The 23,284-nt window shown below is 43.3% G+C and overlaps 1 protein-coding gene across 1 annotated transcript; it reads left to right on the forward strand.

Annotated features, from left to right (window-relative positions):
- The first annotated feature begins 14,784 nt into the window (after window positions 1–14,784).
- Window positions 14,785–17,010, forward strand: GPR101 (G protein-coupled receptor 101). The gene has a single exon (XM_038748346.1). It carries the CDS (start codon window positions 15,313–15,315, stop codon window positions 16,501–16,503), a length of 1,191 nt encoding a protein of 396 aa, XP_038604274.1. The 5' UTR covers window positions 14,785–15,312; the 3' UTR covers window positions 16,504–17,010.
- Window positions 17,011–23,284: the final 6,274 nt, after the last annotated feature.

Here is a 23,284-nt window from a genome sequence, read left to right on the forward strand (position 1 = left end):
AACACATAATGAATTGCCGCTTCTTTAAAATGTTTGGCTAGTGTGGTGGGATCCACTCTAATCTCTGGGAGGATATAACCTTTTTACTTTGCTCTTTCAATTATCTCATTTTTACCAGCTACTCTATAGATCCACTGCTTATTCACCTCTTTGCATATGGACTGCCCACATCCTGCCTCATGCCGGGAATGCCCTCCCACTTCATATCCAACAATTACCTTCCCTCCTTCAAATCCTTATCCAAGGCACATCTCCTACATGAAGACTTCCCTGGATAAGCCCTTATTTCCTTTTCTCCCACTCCCTTCTGTGTCACTCCAACTTGCTCCCTTTTTTCACCTCCCCCTCTGCCCCATAGCATTTATATACATATCCTTAATTTATTTATTTATATGAATGTCTGTCTTCCCATCTAGACTGTAGGCACATTGTGGGCAGGGAATGTGTCTCTTTCATTCATTCATTCAATTGTATTTATTGAGCGCTTACTGTGTGCAGAGCACTATACTAAGTGCTTGGGAAGTACAAGTTGGCAACATATAGGGACGGTCCCTACCTAACAGCGGGCTCACAGTCTAGAAGGGGGAGACAGACAACAAAACATATTAACAAAATAAAATAAATAGAATAAATATGTGCAAGTAAAATAGAGTAATAAATATGTACAAACATATATACATATATACAGGTGCTGTGGGGAGGGAAAGGAGGTAAGGCGGGGGGTGGGGAGGGGGAGGAGGGGGCTCAGTGTTATTATACTGTACTATCCCAAACGCTAGGGACAATGCTCTGCACACAGTGCTCAATAAGTACGATTGATTGGCAAATTTCAGTTTAGGAAAACAACCATATCAATAAACTCCATTGTTTTTGTATTATTTGCCTTTTGAAGTTTCTCAAGCTGCAGAATGTCTGAGCCGTTGGCCAGGATTTGTTGAGCTGGTCTTTGTTTTCCTGCTTCTAATTTGTTTTTGTTTTTTAATCATATTTCCTAAGCACTTACTCTATGCCAGGCACCATACTACGCTCTGGAGTAGATATCAGCTAATCAGGTTGGACACAGTCCGTGTCCCACATGGGGCTCGAAGTCTTAATCCCCACTTTACAGATGAAGTAACTGAGGCACAGAGAACTGAAGTGACTCACCCAAGGTCACACAGCAGACAAGTGGCAGAGTAGGATGAGAACCCAGGTCATCCTGGCTACCAGATTTGTGCTCGATCTACTAGGCCATGCTGCTTCCCTGTTATCACGGGTCTGCCTCCGTATAATTTAGAGAAGATCTTTTCACCACATTCTAGAGTTTACGCTTCTGAGATGGTGTTATTTCTACAATAACTTGCAATTGAAAGTGGATTATTATTGTTATTACAGATAAAAGACAATCTGAGTCTCCTAATCTGCTCTTTTAGTTTGGGTTAAATAATGGTTTCAGTTTCCTCGTCTATAAAATTCTTATCTTCCAAGGATAACTTTGATTAACTCGGTTCTTTATCGGGTTTTTTTTGCCTTAGAATATATTACAGATGTTAGCAATATTTTATTGATTTGAGTTTCCCTATTCAGTACATTTACACACTTGTGCCAATTTGCTTCATAAAACATAGAATTACAAGATCATAGAAGAAATTAATCCTAACTCTCTAAAAAATGTTTTTTTTTACCCCCAAAGAAAATTTAATCTGTTAACCTAAAGGACTAGCAATGAAAAAGAAATTTTTGAACTTTATATGACATTTCGTAACACCTTCCTTAATCAGTCAGTCAACGGCATTTATTTAGCGCTTGCTAGGTGCACTTACATTTAGCCCCAGCTTACTTTTCCCTCAGTGTGTGTGCAAGAGTTAACTAGCCTCATTAAAATCCAAACACTACTTGAAACAGAGTTTATTCAGCAATCCTGATAGAGTTAACATGAATTGTAAAGTAATAACCTGTTTTATATCGTCAATCCCTTGTAAAGGTATTTAAGGACCCAGCGGAATGCCGTAACAAGGCAGTCAAAATGAAATTCCTCTCCACTTCAAGTGGAAACTCCTGACCATCCGCCAACTCCTGCTTTTCCATAATCTTCTCCCACAACACCCCAGCATGCACGCTCCATTCCGCACTGGCTCTCATTCTCATCTTTTACATCGTGATTTCACATGATCCTAGAGCATTCTCTGGGGTGCCCTAGGCTGTAATCTCGTCCTCTAGACTATAAGCACATTGTGGGCAGGGAATGTGCCTTTATTGCTAAATTATACTCTCCTAAACACTTAGTCCAGTGCTCCGCACACAGCAAACACCCGATAACATGATTGAGTGGGAGGGGAGCAATTCCTGAACCCCTCACTTACTCTGGAGCCTTTGCATTCCTCTCCCAAATCCATTCCAACTCTGCCACCACATCTGGACCATGAAGTTCTTTATCAGGAGCCACAATGGTTGATAATTTTGCACATTCAAGTGTCTGGAACCACATGGTAACTAGACAAGGGATACGCCATCTGAAAACCCAACTGTCCACTGGCAACTGGTCAGTTTGGCCACTTATTTCCATTCATTCATTCAATCGTATGTATTGAGCACTTACTGTGTGCAGAGCACTTTACTAAGCACTTGGGAAGTACAAATTGGCAACATAATAATAATAATAATAATAATGTTGGCATTTGTTAAGCGCTTACTATGTGCAAAGCACTGTTCTAAGCGCTGGGGGGGGGATACGTGGTGATCAGGTTGTCCCACTTGGGGCTCACAGTCTTCATCCCCATTTTACAGCTGAGGGAACTGAGGCCCAGAGAAGTGAAGAGACTTGCCCAAAGTCACACAGCTGACAAGTAGCGGAGCCGGGATTCGAACCCATGACCTCTGACTCCAAAGCCCGGGCTCTTTCCACTGAGCCATGCTGCTTCCAACATATAGGGACTGTCCCTACCCAGCAACAGGCTCACAGTCTAGAAGGGGGAGACAGGCAACAACACAAGTGGACAGGTGTCAATACCATCAGAATATAGAGAATTATAGCTATATACACATCATTAATAAAGTAAATGGAGTAATCATCATCATCATCATCAATCGTATTTATTGAGCGCTTACTGTGTGCAGAGCACTGTACTAAGCGCTTGGGAAGTACAAGTTGGTAACATACAGAGACGGTCCCTACCCAACAGTGGGCTCACAGTCTAGAAGGGGGAGACAGACAACAAAACAAAACTTATTAACAAAATAAAATAAATAGAATATGGACAAATATACACAAGTGATGTGGGGAGGGGAAGGGGGTAGGGTAGAGGGAGGGAGGGGGCGATGAGGAGGGGAGGAGGAGGAGGAGAGGAAAAAAGGGGGGCTCAGTCTGGGAAGGCCTCCTGGAGGAGGTGAGCTTTGAAAGTAGGGCTTTGAAGGGAGGAAGAGAGCTAGTTCGGTGGATGTGTGGAGGCAGGGCATTCCAGGCCAGAGATAGGATGTGGCCCAGGGGTCGATGGCGGGACAGGCGAGAACGAGGCATGGTGAGGAGGTTAGTGGCAGAGTTTACCACTGCTAACGTGGGGTTGAGCAAACACAAGTTTTTGCCTGCAGCAGAATTTATGTCTAAGTCATACGCTGTTACTATTAACCAATGGAAAGTTTCAATTTGCCACACAGGACAAGCCTGACACCCAACATTTAACTAAGAGAACTAACCAGGAGGGAGGCACAGTCTCTGAGTCCATCTCAGAACTCCTGACATACACCACCACGAATGCCTGCCTGGCTGAACATTTCGACTTTTCCAACTCCCACTTCCACCTTAAGTGACCAACAGGCAGTGCCCAGCGTCTTGATAGGCCAATGGCAGGAGAAGTTGGGGTAATAAGGGAGTGTTTTCAATATAGCTTGTACTTCCCAAGCGCTTAGTACAGTGCTCTGCACACAGTAAGCGCTCAATAAATACGATTGATTGATTGATTCATCAATAGCCAATTGTGAAAATGTCTGGGCCAATCAGGAGACCCTGGCACAGACAGTACCCATCTCAAACCCTCTGCCTTATTTTTACAAGCTCAACGTGATTAAAAATGACTACTTAAGAAATCTCCATTCAGTGGTCTAAAAGATAGTCTGGGACCACAGTTCCTGTTGAGATTCTGCTCTGAAATCTTTTTATTTTACTCAAAGTGCCATGCAGTTCACCGGTCATAAACATGATCTGATATTAATAGTACCAACATACACTGAGTCCCCCTCTTGGTGCGGCGCACTGTACTGAGCACTTGGAAACTGCAGAATAAAGAAATAACATGCCACCTACCCTCAAGGAACTGATTCCACAATGGGGAAAGCAAACATAAAAAACTAGAGTGGTGAAAATAAATAATTGACTACAAATATATACCTGAGACCTGGGGAGGGTATAAATAAATTCACAAGGGCTAGAGTTGGCTGAAGGGATGATATGGTTCAGCCAACAGGGAAATTCGTAGGGGATAATTCTCTCTCAGGCAATCATTTGTCTTCATTGAGCTGTTACTGTGCACAGAGCACGGCACTGAGCGCTTGGGAGAGAACAATATGATGCTTCTTTAGTCTATGTACTGCAAACTCATATATTATTGTCTTTGTTTTCTTGAGAAGCAGTGCGGCATAATGGTTAGAGTTTCGACCTGGAAGACAGAAGGATCTGGGTTCTAATCCCAGCTCTATCACCTGTCTGCTGTGTGTGACCTTGGGCAAATCACTTAATTTCTCCGTGCCTCAGTTACCTCATCTTTAAAATGAGGATTAAGACTGTGAACCCCCTGATAGCCTGTGTCCGACCTGATTCACTTGTGTCTACCTCAGTGCTTAGTTTACTACTTGGTAAGTGCTTAATAAATACCATTTGAACAAAATACACTGTTTGTTGTTCTTACGATTTCAACCTTTCCTTTCGTAAATGCTGCCAACCTCCCCACATTCTTAGTCTATATACACCCTATGACCTAGGGATGTTGTCAAAATGATCAACCTGGTTCTTTTCTCCAGCCCTAAGTAGAGCTCTCGGCACACAGACCCTCAGTACATACTACTGAATGAATTTATGTACTGTAAGACACTCTATTAATACCAAATAAAGGAATACTTTCTGGTTTTGAGTTTTAAGGCATCGTTACATGCAAGAAGATATTTCAAGTTGGAGTTTTTTTGACATGATGAATTGGAATTAAGGACTTATAATTGACTGTATTGTTGAAGCCAAAAAACAGACTATCACAAGAGGCAGTGTGATGAATGAGAGAGTATTTCCTAATTCTTCACTTGGCCATTAAACAGTTTAAAAGAAGCATATACGATTACACAGTCTTTTCTATTCAATAACACAACTCATTAAGAGAGGGAGCTACTCATTAAGAGAGAGCAAAGAGAGATCTCAGAGTCATTAGGAATACAGAGCAGGGAAAAATAAAGAGCAGTGTTCCACTCCCCATGGCAAAATTTGGATGTGGATTATAATTAGATTGTCATTAGGAAATGGTAGAATGTTAAGATTTAAATATTTTAAATCCTGGCAACTTCCCATCAAATTCTGAAAAGGAAAAGGTATACAATACACATAAATGATCATTCAAAATTATTAATGATGCAATGAACTAGGGGTACCGATTTATTCTGCACATTAATGATAATTCAGCACTCATTAAGCACATGCCTGACAGGAACACATTTCAGCACAGCGGGTTTTAACATTTATTTTCTTCTTGTAAACGATTTGTTTAAAGACTGAAGTACAGTACGTAGATGAACCTGAATTCATCCTCCAGGAATTACTTATGTGTTGAGGTTTCCTTAACACTAGGCCACGGTGATTTGACTACCGGCAAAGTATTTCTAAATTTGCGCTAAAATGAGTAACAGTCACAGAAAACAGCATTTGCATGAAAATGGCAATGTATTGTACAGTTTGAACAACCGAGTCGTCCACTTACCTAGATGATAACGAAGGGAAGAGAACAGCAGATGGCAGCAACTACACTACTGAAATATAAGTCCAAGCTTTGCATGGCTATAATAATAATAATAATAATAATAATAATAATAATAATAATAATGGCATTTATTAAGCGCTTACTATGTGCAAAGCACTGTTCTAAGCGCTGAGCACTGTTCTAAGCGCTGTTGAACTAACGACTATCATAATTTCGATTAAAGTCGAATTTAAGTCTTGCAAGTCTTGGAATAATAATAGTAATGGCATTTATTAAGCGCTTACTACGTGCGAAGCACTGTCCTAAGTGCTGGGGAAGTACAAGGTGATCAGGTTCGTCCCATGGGGGACTCACAGTCTTAATCCCCATTTTACAGGTGAGGTAATTGAGGCCCAGAGAAGTCAAGTGACTTGCCCAAAGTCACCCCGCTGACAAGTGGCCGAGCCGGGATTTGAACCCATGACCTCTGACTCCAAAGCCCGTGCTCTTTCCACTGAGGCATGCTGCTTCTAATGAATAGTACTATCACATCGTGATTTTTTTTCTATCACTGCCAACCTAAAAAAGGCCAGCTTCATCCACCTTTTTACAAAGCGAACACAAATAAAACGCGAAACTGGGGTGAAGCAGTGTGGCCTCGTGGATAGAGCACAGGCCTTGGAGTCAGAAGGACATGGGTTCTGATCCTGAATCTGTCATGCATCTGTTGTGGGCCCACTGTTGGGTAGGGACTGTCTCTATATGTTACCAACTTGTACTTCCCAAGCGCTTAGTACAGTGCTCTGCACACAGTAAGCGCTCAATAAATACGATTGATTGATTGACTGATTGTTGTGTGACCTTAGGTAAGTCTTTTCACTTCCTCTGTGCCTCAGTTACCTCATCTGCAAAACGGGGTTTAAGACTGTGAATCCCACGTGGGTCACGGACGGGGGCCAAACATTAGTTTTCATCTACCCCAGCGCTTAATACAGCTCCTGGTACAGAATAAGCACTTAAGTACTTTTTAAAAAATACGGGAACCTACCAAAGAAAAATGGAATATGGAAGAAATATCCCTGATCCATCTGAAGGACGCTGCATAAGGATTTAGACTGTGAGCCCACTGTTGGGTAGGGACTGTCTCTATGTGATGCCAATTTGTACTTCCCAAGCGCTTAGTACAGTGCTCTGCACATAGTAAGCGCTCAATAAATACGATTGATTGATTGATTGATTGATTTTGCCAGGCTTCCTAACAGGACCTCTGGTCCTAGAATCCAGGCTGGGCTTCTCTGCCACCTACAGAGCAGGATTTGGCTTGTAAATTCAATCAATCGTATTTATTGAGCGCTTACTGTGTGCAGAGCACTGTACTAAGCACTTGGGAAGTACAAGTTGGCAACATATAGAGACAGTCCCTACCCAACAGTGGGCTCACAGTCTAAAATGCCACTGCTCCAACCCCTCAGAGGTGGCCATTTATCCGGTTTCATAAAGGACAGTCTGATTTTCAGCTGGTCTGACTCCTGTCCTGGACTGATTGGCCTTCTCATCATCATCATCATCATCAATCGTATTTATTGAACGCTTACTGTGTGCAGAGCACTGGACTAAGTACTTGGGAAGTCCAAGTTGGCAACATAGAGAGACAGTCCCTACCCAACAGTGGGCTCACAGTCTAAAAGGGGGAGACAGAGAACAAAACCAAACATACCAACAAAATAAAATAAATAGAATAGATATGTACAAGTAAAATAAATAGAGTAATAAATATGTACAAACATATATACATATATACAGGTGCTGTGGGGAAGGGAAGGAGGTAAGATGGGGGGGATGAAGAGGGGGACGAGGGGGAGAGGAAGGAAGGGGCTCAGTCTGGGAAGGCCTCCTGGAGGAGGTGAGCTCTCAGTAGGGCCTTGAAGGGAGGAAGAGAGCTAGCTTGGCGGATGGGCAGAGGGAGCAGGGCATTCCAGGCCCGGGGGAGGACGTGGGCCGGGGGTCGATGGCGGGACAGGCGAGAACGAGGTACAGTGAGGAGATTAGCAGCAGAGGAGCGGAGGGGGCGGGGTGGGCTGGAGAAGGAGAGAAGGGAGGTGAGGTAGGAGGGGGCGAGGCGATGGACAGCCTGGAAGCCCAGGGTGAGGAGTTTCTGCCTGATGTGCAGATTGATTGGTAGCCACTGGAGATTTTTGAGGAGGGGAGTAACATGCCCAGAGCATTTCCGGACAAAGACAATCCGGGCAGCAGCATGAAGTATGAATTGAAGTCGGGAGAGACATGAGGATGGGAGATCAGAGAGAAGGTGTTATTTTTAAACACCCAAAATTCCTCCACCTCAGATCCTGTGGCCGAGTCTCGTGGCTCGGCAGCGATGCCTGAGGCCCCGGGACAAAGTTTACATGGACGATAGGTTCCGTGGACATGCATATGTGGCATCATACAGCGTGACTCAGTGAAAAGAGCCCGGGTTTGGGAGTCAGAAGGTCATGGGTTCTAATCCCGGCTCCGCCACTTGTCAGCTGCGTGACTTTGGGCAAGTCACTTCACTTCTCTGGCCCTCAGTTTCTCATCTGTAAAATGGGGATTAAGACTGTGAACCCCACGTGGGACAACCTCATTACCTTGTATCTACCCCAGTGCTTGGCACATAGTAAGCGCTTAACAAATACCATTAATATTTGAGAAGCAGCGTGGCTTCGTGGCAAGAGCCCAGGCTTGGGAGTCAGAGGTCATGGGTTCTAATCCCGGCTCCGCCACTAGTCAGCTGTGTGACTGTGGGCAAGTCACTTAACTTCTCTGGGCCTCAGTGACCTCATCTGTAAAATGGGGATTAAGGCAGTGAGCCCCACATGGGACAACCTGATCACCTTGTATCCCCCCCAGCGCTTAGAACAGTGCTTCGCACATAGTAAGCGCTTAACAAATGCCATCATCATTATTATTATACTATGTATGACACACCGTTGTGGAAACAGTGTAACACCAGTAATGTAACACATCATCACCTCTGGGTCAGTGCCACCAGACCTCAAACCTGCTCCTGGATTGGGGAGCTGCCCAACCCCTCACTGCGTCTATCTGACAGTTTTTCCAGTCACCTGCAGTTTTCCAATTTTTCAAAATTCTCTGAATTTTAAAAATGTATTTTTCTCTTCAATTCAGGGACTTCAGAGTTCTCTAAAGGAGCAAGTTTTATATGTAATATTCTAAATATGAGTTCTAAACATTTCCCAAGGTGCCCTTTGATCAAAGAAAAAATAGGGCTTTCTTCTGAAGGAACACATAGTCCTGATATCTCTGCTAAGTGAGGGTAAAGAAAAATACCAAGTAGGTGCTCAATAAATGTTGAAAATCAGCAGCAAGAGAGAAAAGACCAAGGCTATGAAATTATAAGTGGAATAAAGAGGCACTTTCTTTTAAGATCGCCTATCTTCAGGGGACAGTATTATTGAAGAACCTAACGCTTATTTTTATGGTATTTATTATTATTAATAATAATAACAATAATAACTGTGGTATTTGTTAAATGTTTACTATGTGCCAGGCACTGTACTAAACTCTGGGGTGGATACAAGCATATTGGGTTAGACACAGTCCCTGTCATCATCAATCGTTATTTATTGAGCGCTTACTGTGTGCACAGCACTGTACTAAGCGCTTGGGAAGTACAAATTGGCAACATATAGAGACAGTCCCTGCCCAACAGTGGGCTTACAGTCTAAAAGGGGGAGACAGAGAACAAAACCAAACATACTAACAAAATAAAATAAATAGAATAGATATGTACAAGTAAAATAAATAAATGAGTAATAAATATGTACAAACATATATACATATATACAGGTGCTGTGGGGAAGGGAAGGAGGTAAGATGGGGGGGATGGAGAGGGGGACGAGGGGGAGAGGAGGGAAGGGGCTCAGCCTGGGAAGGCCTCCTGGAGGAGGTGAGCTCTCAGTAGGGCCTTGTACCATGTCCCACATGGTACTCCCAGTCTTGATCCCCCACTTTACGGATGAGGTAACTGAGGCACAGAGAAGTTAAGTGAAATGACTTGCCAAAGGTCACACACCAGACAGGTGGCAGAGCCAGGATTAGAACCCTGGTGCCCTGACTTCCAGGATCATGCTCTTTCCATGAGACCATGCTGCTTCTTTCTCCATCATCCTCTCTCAGGACCAACCCATGGCAGTTTGGAACCTGTCTGTAGGCTTTGTCTTGAAGGATTTTTATTTAAAAAATAAAGAAAAAAAAATGAATATTACCAAAAAACCCAGAATAAAAAGAGATGATAGAACATAATACAAGGGAGCTCAAATTGATTCCATTTTCAAGTCTGTAAGTTCCTTTTGACAGTTGCCTGCCCCACCCACAGAGCCTCTTTAAGGGGATGTAGCAATCAGGCTTTTCTTGTGTTTCTTTTCCATCAAAACTTCCACCTTCTATGCATTCTCCCATTTGGAATTCCTGGTTTCCTAAAGCCACCTCCTTCTCCCCCTGAATCTAACAGTCCCCATTCTCCTCACCCTTCCACCTCCCCCTCCACCCACATTTCCCAGAATGATGAAATGATCCTCAATTATCAATTTAAGGGTCTTTGAAGATGAGTTACAGTGAAACTAGTACAGGCACTGAAGGCTTTTCCATTTTCTCAGCTGGAAAAAATGGCTTGCAGTAAAATTAATATCAGTGGCTGAAACTATCTTTTTTCAATTTTTCTCTCTGGCACATGGGTTTAGTCCTTCAGAAGCTCTGATTGCGGAGCACACAGAGAATTGAAAACGTCTAAAAATCAGGTACAGAAATACTTTTGGGCATACTAACTCCAAAAATGCCCGCAAGAGCTGTGATGTCTGCAATCAGACCGTTAAAAGCTACTGATGACCTAATATCAAGTTCCACATTTCAGGTTCTTTCAGCCTTAGACAGCTCTGACTCTACTTTGTCAGTTAATGCTTGGCTGTGAAAATTCACCCAGTAACACCTCCCTTCAACAACCTACTACGTGATAAGTTTCCTTGAGGGGTTAGAAACCACAGCAGCTCCATTACCCCTGGAATCGTGCACCATCTCTTCACAGACGCAGCATCATTTTTCTAGTGTCTAGGGGTAGTAACAGAAAAGGGGGTGAGGCAGAAAAAATCAGAAGAGCAAGAAAAAGTAGAAGAGAGCACTGTAGTAATAATAATAATAATAATCGTGGTATTTGAAGCACTTACTACGTGCCAGGCACTACTAAGCACTGGTGTGGATTTGAGCAAATCGGGTTGGACACAGTCCTTGTCCCGCTTGAAGCTCACAGTCTCAATCCCCATTTTACAGATGACGTAACTGAGGCACAGAGAAGTGAAGTGACTTGCCCAAGGGAGCAGACAAGTGGCGGAGTTAGGATTAGAACCCAGGACCTTCTGAATAGGACTTAAGCCTACCTATAAGGCTTAAAAAAAATTAAAAAACATTGTGTTTTCCATTCCATTATATCCTACTATAGTCGGCTAAATAAACTATCTGGCACATATCCCAAAAATGTTGGTTTACAGCCTTCCCATAGGGCAGTGATAACGATGTAAACCACAGCCTCTTCCCGTTTCCTGTAGCATCAGTGACTGCTTTTGCCTTGTGGCTAAGTGGCTTTCTGCTCTACCTGTTAATGGGTCCCACTTTACGTAATTCAAGTGGCAGTACAGAAGCCCCCGAATGAGAAAAGTCCCACCTAAAATTGAGATTTCTGGTCACTACATGTCAATTAATCAAACAGTGATATTTACTGAGTACTAACCATTTGGCAGATCGTAACACAACTTCCTCCTCTTCCACATCTGACAGACCACCACTCTCTCCATCTTCAAAGGCCTTCTAAAATTACACATCCTCCAGGAAACCGCCTAATCTCTCACCTCCCAGCCTGCTTTCCTTCCGTACTGCATCGCCTATGCACTTGAGTCCGGACCCCCTATGCAATTACTACTCACCCCCAACCTTGTAGCACTTATGACCTTTACCAGCGCTTAGAACAGTGCTTTGCACATAGTAAGCGCTTAACAAATGCCATCATTATTATTATTGTTATTATTTGCTGCCTGATCATCACCTTTGTGGCCAATGGAGCTTTCAATTTGGATGTGGGACTCCTGACGCCATCGTTGCCACTGGACGCCGAATGAAAATGAGAAGCAGCATGATGTAGTGGGTACAGCACGGTCCTGGGAATCAGGAGGTCATGGGTTCTAATTTTGACTCTGCCGCTTGTCTGCTGTGTGACCTTGGGCAAGTCAATTCACTTCTCTGCGCCTGTTACCTCATCTGTAAAATGGAGACTGAGATTGTGAGCCCCAAATGGGAAAGGGACTGTGTCCAACCCGATTTGCTTGTTATCCACCCCATGGCTCAGTACAGTGCCTGGCGTATAGTAAGCTCTTAACAAATACCATAATTATTATTATTATAGAGTAGGTAGACACGACTCCGCCCTTCAAGGAGCTTATAGGCTAGTGGAGGAGTTTACAGCCTAATAGGCACTAGAGGAGTTTCAATGAAATTGTATAAAATTCATGGCCTGGCTCTCAAGGAACTTATGCTTCTAAAGGAAACTGGAGAGAAAGGGGGCTGAAAGAAAAAAAATTTCATTTGTAAGAAAAGCTCCAATAAACACCTAAAAACCAAACTGTCTGAAAAGCCAAAGGCTCTGACTTCCAAAAGTCACAGGTTAAAAATTGTCCTTTCCGATCGCTTAGTACAGTGCTCTGCACACAGTAAGCACTCAATAAATGAGATTGAATGAATCTTGCATCCTTCATGCCTGAATTGACATTAAAAGGGATTTTTCCAATGAGTGTGATGGTTATTTGAGGTTGCCTAGATGTGAGGGATTCTTTCAAGGCTTTAAGATAACAGGTGTAGAGAAAGAGGTCCCTTTGGAAACATGTCCAGTAACCTAAATTGGACAAATTACTTCCACCCTGTGTTTATTGCAGTCTCCTCTGGATCAGAAATGTTCATAACATGATAATGAAATCAGTTTAAAACACATGGATAAGAAATCATATATATAAATATATATATTTACATAAATCATACATATTCACACTTCCCAGACATTCCGGTCAGGGCTTTCAAAGTAATTTTGGGGTTCTATTATGCTACAATAAATTAATGATAATATATGTTACTACATATATTAGAGAAGCAGCGTGGCTCAGAGAAGCAGCGTGGCTCAGTGGGGACGAGCCCGGGCTTTAGAGTCAGAGGTCATGGGTTCGAATCCTGGCTCCGCCACATGTCTGCTGTGTGAACTTGGGCAAGTCACTTCACTTCTCTGAGCCTCAGTTCCCTCATCTGTAAAATGGGGATTGACTGTGAGCCCCACGTGGGACAACCTGATCACCTTGTATCCCCCCCCAGCGCTTAGAACAGTGCTTTGCACATAGTAAGCGCTTAACAAATGCCATTATTATTATTATTATTACATAGTATTATAAAATGTATAATAAATAGGGCTCTTTTCATCTCTGTCTCCCAACATTTTACTCTATCTAACTACAGACTGGAACCCAAACTCCATTAACCTTCCACTTGAACTCTAGATATCACTCTCATCCAAGTTCCAAATGAAGAATTGACATTACCGGGAACAATTTCTGATTTGAAATTGAAATTTGAAATTCTCCTCCAAGAGGCCTTCCCAGACTGAGCCCCCTTTTTCCTCTCCTCCTCCCCATCCCCCCAGCCCTACCTCTTTCCCCTCCCCACAGCACCTGTATATATGTTTGTACAGATTTATTACTCTATCTATTTTACCTGTACATATTTATTTTGTTAATGATGTGCATCTAGCTTTATTTCTATTTGTTCTGACGACTTGACACCTGTCCACGTGTTTTGTTTTGTCGTCCGTCTCCCCCTTCTAGACTGTGAGCCCGTTGTTGGGTAGGGACTGTCTCTATATGTTGCCTACTTGTACTTCCCAAGCGTTTAGTACAGCGCTCTGCACACAGTAAGCGCTCAATAAATACGATTGAATGAATGAATTTGAGAGGAAAGCCACCACAGAGAAGGAATGAATCCAGTAGTGATGAAGAATAGATAATAGAGCAGAGTGCCCGAGGAAAGGATCCTAAAAAATGAATACAAGCAAGCATTCCCCAAGAAAGAAAGACACTAAAATAAAGGGGAAAAAAAAGAAAGATTTCTCTCTATAGTGTGCTGAATGTAGATCAGAGCTGACTGCCAGGATGGTGTTGGAAACTCTATTTTTAAACAGCTCCCTCTGTTTGTAGACCACAGATTTCAGACACTATAAGGAAGCCGCTGAGAGAGGACTGGTTTCTCTCTTCCAGAGTGAGCTCGACAGAAATTGCTCTGGAATAAGGAAAGAAGAGGAAGAGGAAGCTCATCCATTATTTTTCCATCGCCTTGAAGAAAGCGCTTAGCAGATGTGACAGCTGCTTCAACAGGTAATAACGATGAACTTCCCTCCTGGTGGGGGGACTTGGAGCTTTTTAAAAACAGCATGATAAAGGGAGAAACGCCACCATCGTCAGTATTTTCGAATTACTGAAATCTCTGTGGATGGCCAGGATTTTCTGTCTGCTGTGGCCCCCGTTAGCCAGCATTAACTGTTTCCTTCCCTCGTCCGTCATCCTGTAGCCGACCTGAAAAGGTAGATCGGTGTGTTGATTGCTAGCGTTTACATCTCGCTCCTGATTCTTTTTTTTCCTCCTTGCCTTTTTCTAGCCCATGTCAAGGGGCCCGGCCTGTCACCCTAGTCATGTCCCGGGTACCCCTGGGATGTTGCCGCCGCCGCCGTGCTCAACCGAAGTCCCAGACTGAAATAGCAGCAGCTGAGCAGCTGTCCATGGATGCGCCTTCATTTTTATTGCTTTTTCCCTATTGTGGGCAGCCTGCATCCTCCCTGCATTCTTCAGCGTGTGCTGCTGTAACAGGAAGCCCAGAAATCAGTATGAGTCAGTATTACAGTGGGAGCCGGTCTCCATGGTAAAATGCAGCACTCTCCTAGCAGGGCTGGAGCGGACACTACTAAACAGAGAGATCACATTGGCTATCTATTTTTTCAAGCACTAACGCCGAGGGACCCCACCTCCCCACCAGAGCAATTTAGCTTGCCCGGAGGCCCGGTCTGTGAATCTCTGTCTGGACGCCTCTAGGCCTTTCTAGGTACTGGGGGCAATGGGAGTGTGTTAGAGCAAATTTTGCCGGATGGAAGTCTGTTCCCAGGTGTTTCTTGAGCACAAGAAAATGGAAATTAAGCCTGCCGGCAGATCCCGTGGAGAGACAGCCGTGAAGAAAGCATCTTCAAGCCATGTGATCGTTATCTGCACTATGCTTCGTTAGACGAGCCGGGAGAAGCTATGTGAGTTGGGGAGGATTTCGGGGGACCATGCCTCTTGACCCAAGCCTCAGCAATTCCACTCACAACCCAGCAGACCCCAGCGGCGGTGGCAATAACGGTGGCGGCGGCCGTGGAGGCCGAGCCCCCCTCAGCCTCGGCCACTGCGTCGTCCGCATCTTGCTCCTCTCGGCCCTCGTCTGCCTCTCCCTCCTGGGCAACGTCGCGCTGTTCATCGTGTTCCAGCGGAAGCCCCAGCTGCTGCAGGTGGCCAACCGCTTCATCTTCAACCTCCTGGTCGCGGACCTGCTGCAGACAGCGCTGGTCATCCCCTGGGTGATGGCTGGCTCCCTGCCGGCGCTGTGGCCTTTGGACCAGCGGCTGTGTGCCGCCGTGGTCACCCTGATGCACCTCTTCGCCTTCGCCAGCGTCAACACCATCATCGTGGTTTCCGTGGACAGGTACCTGGCCATCATTCACCCCCTGTCCTACCCGTCCAAGATGACCCCCCAGCGGGGCAACGCGCTCATCCTCGGCACTTGGCTCTGCAGTGTGATCCAGAGCACCCCGCCGCTCTACGGCTGGGGGCAGATCGCCTTCGACTGGCGGAACGCCCTGTGCACCGTCGTCTGGGGCTCCAGTGCGTCTTACGCGGCTCTCAGTGCCGCCTCTTCGTTCCTGTGCCCGGTTGTTATCATGCTGGGTTGTTACGGGATGGTGTTTCGAGCAGCCAGGAGGCAGAACGCCCTGGTACATCCCATGCAGGCGAGCAACCTAGAGGACCGAGCGGACGACCTAGAGGACCGAATCGATGAAAGCAGCAGCAGTGGCAGTAGCAGCACCGCCACTTCTGCTTCCCACCCCACCCCTTGCATGTGCCCTGGGAGGTCCAGCACGTACCACTGCAAAGCCGCCAGGGTCATCTTCATTATCATCGCCTCCTACATCCTGGGAATGGGCCCTTACAGCATCCTGAGCGTTGTCTCTTCCAAGACTGAGGCAGCTGTCCCCCAGTGGGTATTTTCAGTCGTACTCCTGCTGTTCTTTCTCCAGTGTTGCATCCACCCTTATATCTACGGCTACATGCACAAGAGCATAAAGAAAGAATTTGTCCTCCTGCTGTTCCGATTTTTTTGCAAAAAGGTGCAGCCGCAAAACTCCACCTCGGACCCTTATTTTACGGTGGCGGACGGCAGGACTTGCCCTTCCCATTTTTCCACCACTTCAGCCTGGAAATCCTAGTAGATGGGATGAGTGTCTCCGAGCCGACCCGGGACTCCCTGCTGAACGGCCGACGTCAGAGAAAACAAAAGGACTTCTCGAAACGGGCCGTCCTCTCACACGTGTCACCGGTCACGGTCCGCCTCGCTACGACTCATGGCGAAGGACGTTATAACAACCGATTAGGCAGGCAGACAAGGGTGGAGGAAGTGGAGGTGCTTCCTGCTGCTTATCAAAGTTTAGACTTGGCGACCCTCACTGGGATTATACATCAGAAGAAGACAGTAGACACTAAACACTTAAGGTAAATAAATAAGGGCTATCCATTCTGGAACTGTTCTTGGTGTTTTCTGTCTTTTACTGGAATTATCTTGCTCCACCTCGGAAGGGAGAGGGCCATCTGGAGATACACTGATTTTCATCTCCCAGGAACAGAGTAGGCCCAGTCGGCCACTTGTTTTCAGTGGAAATACTCCCAGTGGCTGGAAATACTCATAGGGTAGAGTATTTTCCAAATGATTAACAATATAAGGCAACAAGTGGTTTCAGAATAGTGAAAAACACAGAGCAATGTACATTTAGATTGAAGGTAAGAAGGCTTCAAGGTAAATAGATTTGTTTTCAGAAAGGATTTCATAGAGAATGAAGAGATCGTAGGTTCTGTATTAAGCAGGATGTTGTTACAAGCCAAAGGAGAGACAAACAGCCCAGTTATGGCTTCAGTGTTGTAAAACTTGAGTATTCACATCAGAAACTTATATTTCATGCTTAGAGCATCTTAGCCATTAAGCAACTTTTAAAGAACAAAATTCAAGTCAGGGGAAACAGCAGGCCTAGTGGAAAGAGGACGGGCCTGGGAGTCAGAGGACTTGGGTTCTAATCCTGACTTCGCCATTTGTCTGTTGGGGGACCTTGGGCAAGTCACAACTTCTCTGGGCCTCAGTTTCCTCATCCAGAAAATGGGGGTTAAAACCTACTCCCTCCTACTTAGACTTTTAGCCCTATGTGACTGCGTCTGACCTGATTAACTTATATCTACCCCAGCACTTAGAAGTGTTTGCCCAATAGTAAGCGCTTAAGAAATACCATTATTATTATTATTAAGTTGATTAAAAATATTCATCACCTTTTGCAACCTTATGTCTATTCATGAAGCTTCAAATTTTCTCAGACAGTTGCAGATGTGGGAAAGTTCCACAGGAGAGGGGACAATATGCAGGTATGTGTCATTAACATCTGATTTAACATTACAAACGGGTGCCCGGGAATGATAGACAGCCATCTTGAAACAAAAAAGCACATCGTTAAAATTGGATGAATAGGAAGTATTTCTGTTAGAATAGGAAAAAAAAATCTTACATTTTTGGCAAAATTTCTACTTCTTGGATCTAGAGCAGGAAGAGTGGCAAGCTGCACCAAGGATACGTTTGGAAAGGGAATTAACTAAGGAATATGGTTGTGGTTTTTAATGTAGGAACCACTGTCCAGCTCACAAAAATTGTTCATCAAAACCTTTGTTTTAAAAAATTTCCTCCTGCTTATGGAAGCATTTTTGCCAACAAAAGTCCCCTAACAGATCATCACTGAATGTATCTGTATGAGATGAACTACTTGGCAGTTTGAATAAGTGAAGGAGGCTAGTGAATCTTGCTTACTTCCTAGGTAAACAAACAACAGCCCTTTTCGCACAGTAACTAAAGGACGGTTGGGAATCCGCAATTAAGTTGGCCTGGTACAAACAAGATATTTTTTTACCACAAGACAGCTTTCTTGTGAGGTTTTTTTTTTATTGACGAGTGGTAGGGGTGAAGGGGACACTTACGTTCCCCTTCAGCCCATCACCAGCCTGCCTGGATTCAGGGAACTACCCTGAACTTCAACTCCAAGCTGGTCTTGGGCAGGGGACAGGGGAGAACAGGAGGACAGGGCTGAAGAGTAAAAAAGTCAAAATTATTCTGTCAATCAGGAGGTGCTGCTGACATTGGGCTCCTGAGATACACTTGTAGGAGAGACTAGTGCTGTGTACTCCTTAGATGTTTGCTTTTTCTACATCACTCCAAACTGCTCTTACTTTGATGGCACCAAGAGTTAGGCTGGCCCTGAAGAGAAATATGGCCAAAACAGTACCGTCAAAGGAAAATAAATCTACCCCCAAACATACTTGCTTCTTGTAGACACAGTAAGGGAACCTCTACCAGTCCAGTCCCACCTTTTATACCCAGTTTAGCAAACTATTCAGGAAAAAAGAGTGAAACAAGCAGAGAGAATCAACAGGGCAATCGAACAGTTTGGTTGGGAAGTTTGCCAAGGCTATAAACGCAGCCCAAGGCTCCATACAGTATTTTATCTCCTTTTCAGGACAGAAGTATGCTAGAAAATACTTTGTAGAACATACTTTGGACTCAATTTTCTCACTATCACAGATGGAAACGGTTTTTTGTCTGAAAAATTTTACATAATTGTGTCCATAGAGTCCGTGTGGCTTCAGTTCTGATTCCCATCTTCGCTGACTACAACAGAAAGTGGAAGAGAAACTTGACTGCAAACTGGGGTGACGAATCAATCAATCAATCATATTTATTGAGCGCTTACTGTGTGCAGAGCACTGTACTAAGCGCTTGGGAAGTACAAGTTGGCAACATAGTCTGCATTCAAGAAAAACAACACATCTATTAGCCAACCTATAGGATGGGTTCAAATTTTATCACTAGCTCAAGTTAATAGTGATTTAATTGAATGAAAGTGGATTTTGTAAAGTATTTCTAACCCTTGGAGTTTTCTCTCCATTTCTGTTATCTACTTTATAAACACACAGTTTAATCACTAGATTGTAAGATCCCTGAGGATAGGGATCATATCTACAAACTCTTTTATAGTCTAGTGGAAACAGTACAGGCTTATGAGTCAAGGGACCTGGGCTCTAATCCACGATGCCACTTGTCTGCTTTGTGACCATGGGCAACTCACAACTTCTCTGTGCCTCAGTTATTTCATCTGTAAAATGAGAATTAAATCCTCCTCTCTCCTACTGTGAGCCCCAGTGGGACACAGACTATGACCAACCTGATCATTTTGCATCTACCCCAGCATTTAGTTCTGTGCCTGGCATGTAGTAAATGCTTAAATACCATAATAACAGTTATTATTATTATTCTCCCAAGGTCTTAGTATATTGCCCTGCACACAGTAAATAATAAATATCACTGATTAATATGGCCAGAAGTAGCACGACTTAGTAGAAAGAGCATGGCCCTGGGAGTCGGAGGACCTGGGTTCTAATCCTGGCTCTGCTAATTGCTTGCTGTGTGACCTTGGGCAACTCACTTAACTTCTCTGTGCCTCAGTTCTCCTGTTCTCCCAACCTAGACTGTGAGCCTCATGCAGGACAGGGACTGTGTCAAACCTAATTAACTTATATCTACCCTAGCGCTTAAAACAGTGTTTGACACATAGTAAGTGCTTAACAAATACTATTAAAAAATGACCAACAAAATTTTGCCTACACACGTGGATCCTGCTATAAAAGGAAATTACATTTTCCCTCAATGTTCCATCAAGCTGAAGTGTTTGCCTCTGTCACCAGAAATTCAAGATGAAATTGCAATTTTCATTTGGTTTTTAAAAAGTTCGTTTTAAACTGCTTATTAGATGTGAAAATTTCAGTGGCCTTACTACCCATTTTTCTTTAATTTTCATTGCTTCTCGTTTTGGTAATTTTTAACATTACTGTAAAACCTCATTAGTTTGATATACAAGGGCTCAGAAAAAATACTTTGAATTAACAGGTCCACAGTGCCTGATATTTTTGTTCAAGTCAATAGGGCAACTAAGTAATCTGGAGAAAACAAGTGTCTCGAATTATAACACAGTATTTTAAATAAACTGAAACCGGTTTATTAAGTGTGCTGTATGTACTTTGACATTTGAAAACAAGCAATTGCAAAGAACAATGATACCCCTTGGCTATAAAAGCCCAGGTGTGAAATGTTTTACAGTGATTCACAAAACATTCATCCCTTTGTTTCCACAACACTTGATAAAAGTTTATACAGAAGAAATCTTGTTATCCTAATTGCAAATGGATTTTGAATTTGATCTATTAACGAATATTTTAATAAACAAAAATTGGTAATGTAATTGAGTAATAAAGATTGCTCTAAAGTATGTGCTATTTTGAATAAAGCAATAGTGGCGTAACAAGGTTTTACTGTACTAATATATGGGGATACTATAACTTTGGAGAGCTTTTTTTGAACATAAGCACAATATTTATTCGCTCTGCTTGTTTATATAAGCTCCCCATTTGACATTCATAGTACAATGTTTTAATAGTGAAAATAAAATTTTGAAAGAATCCTATTGCACTCCTGGACTAGTAATCGCTCTGCATTTTGCGATCCTGTATTTGATCAAGAGGTGGGTTTACATTTGGTATTTTAAAAAACAACACAGCACATTCTGTCCCCTTTTTCAGTGACAGAATGCGACATGGTGTAGTGAATAAGAGCACAGGCTTGGGAGCCAGAAAGTCTTGGGTTCTAATCCTGACTCCGCCACTTGTCTGCTATGTTGACCTTGGACAAGTCAGGTCACTTCTTTGTGCCTCACTTATCTCATCTGTAAAATGGGGATTGAGACTGTGAGCCCTGCGAAGGACAGAGACTGTGTCCAACCTGATTTGCTTGTATCCACCCCAGCGCTTAGAACATTGGCACATAGCGCTTAGACTAATACTATTATTATTAGTAGTAGGAGTAGTAGGAGTAATAATTATTTTAACAACTGCACTGTGAATGATACAATCAGGTTGCCCCAAGTCCTGAAATCTGTGTGCTGCAAATCTTCCATTTAAAATCCATAGTCCAAAAACGAAGTGCCTAATATTCCACTGGGTTATAGCTAGCTATTCAAATAGGTAAAATTCATTATCCTGAGATCCGTAGGTAACCAAAGGATAATTTAAATGAATGAACTAGGCAGTAAAGCCTAGGAAAAAAATCATTTTTCCTATTTGGAATTTGTCAAATTGAAAATGTTAAGTAATTTTTGGGATGACACCAGGATTGTAACAATGTTCCTGAAACCTGCTAGAGCTTGGTTGTGTCTGCTGTTTGTTATATAACATATCCTGCCATATTAAAACAGTCTTAATTCTTAAAAACTCTCTTACCTCCTCATGTTTCAACTTTCATGTTAAAGAAGTTTTAAATGGTAGATTTGGGTTTTTTTGAAATGCTGTTGTTTTTAAAGCATCCAACAGATCTGTACTGTAGTCTCAGTGTTGGCAATTTCATCTTTGAACCGACGGGCAACTCTCTCCGTAGCTGTATGTAAGTGGTCTTTGGAAATGAAAAAGCGCTATTAGAATTCTCACGTACCTCAGTATTTACAAATGATCATGCAGCTTACTTAGAAAGATACTTAGAAATCCCACGCAATTCTTCTACCAGTTCAGGCTCAAAACCTAGCTTCACAAATATACAATAGCTAAGTAAGATAGCTCAAGTGGGGAGTCAGGAACATGACTTAATTAATGGTCTTGGTCTAAATCTTGATAGACAGCTTCCATATCACTCTTGGTCCTCTACATCAAAGGCCCCGGGTTGAAATGTACCTGGAGAGAGAATAATCCTCTCACTCCCACAGTATACTCTTGGGAGATAGGGTTGAAATCCTACCTTGAATGAAAAGAATATTGAATCAATCGTATTTATTGAGCGCTTACTGTGTGCAGAGCACTGTACTAAACGCTTGGGAAGTACAAGTCGGCAACATACAGAGAGACAGTCTAAAAGATTTGATTGAACTATCAAAGTCAATTCTTGGTCTACTCTCTAAAGAGACGAGATTTTATTCTAGGACTTTCCGTGAGCATTAAGGGAAAATAAATGTGCCGAAAGCACAAGCTTATCCACTAGGTCCTTTTTGGAATTCAGGAAACAGCATGACAACCCAGCCCTTACACTAGGCTCCTCTAACACCAACCTACTTACTGCGCCTCCTTGTCCCTCGTAATCAATCCCTTGTTCATATCCACCCTCATGGAACTCCTCCCCCACCATTTCATATCTGACAGACCACCATCTTCTCACCTTCAAAGTCCTACTTAAAAAAATCTCCTCCAGGAAGCCTTCCCCGACTAACCTCTCATCTCCCCACTCGAGCCTCCCTTCTGTGTCACTCCACACCCAGAGCACTTATGTACATATACTCTGTCACTGCCCGTAGATATAATTTATTTTATTGTCTTTCTCACTAGAATGAGAGCTCCTTGTGGGTAGGAATCATGTCGACCAATTATATACAATTAATCAATCATATTTGAGTGCTTACTGCTTACCAAGCACTGTACTAAGCACTTGGGAGAGTACAGTGTATCGGAGTTGGTAGATACTGTTCGCTGCCCACAATGAGTTTACAGTCAGTAGAGAGATCCAAACATTAACATATACATAAATAAAAATCAAAGCTAAGTACATAAGTGCTGAGGGAGGAGTGATTAAAGCGTGCAAATTCAAGGGCAATGCAGAAGGAAGTGGCAGAAGACTGTACTGTAATTGTATTGTACTCTCCTAAGGGCTTAGTACTGTGATCTGCTTGCAGTAAGTGCTCAATAAATACTATTGATTGATTGATAAGCCCTAATGACTCCACAGCAGACTCATGCCCTTAGGACCTTTTTTTTAATTGTATCTGTTAAACACTTTCTATGTGTCAAACACTGCTCTAAGCTCTGGGGAAGGTTCAGTTAATTAGGTCGGACACAATCCACGTCCCATATGGGACTCACAGTCTAAGTAGG

The sequence above is a fragment of the Tachyglossus aculeatus genome, chromosome 6, assembly GCF_015852505.1.
Source record: "Tachyglossus aculeatus isolate mTacAcu1 chromosome 6, mTacAcu1.pri, whole genome shotgun sequence".
NCBI classification, from domain to species: Eukaryota; Metazoa; Chordata; class Mammalia; order Monotremata; family Tachyglossidae; genus Tachyglossus; species Tachyglossus aculeatus.

Coding starts and splice junctions, on each gene's coding strand:
- GPR101 (XM_038748346.1), top strand. CDS start 15,313: ATGCCTCTTGACCCAAGCCTCAGCAATTCCACTCACAACCCAGCAGAC.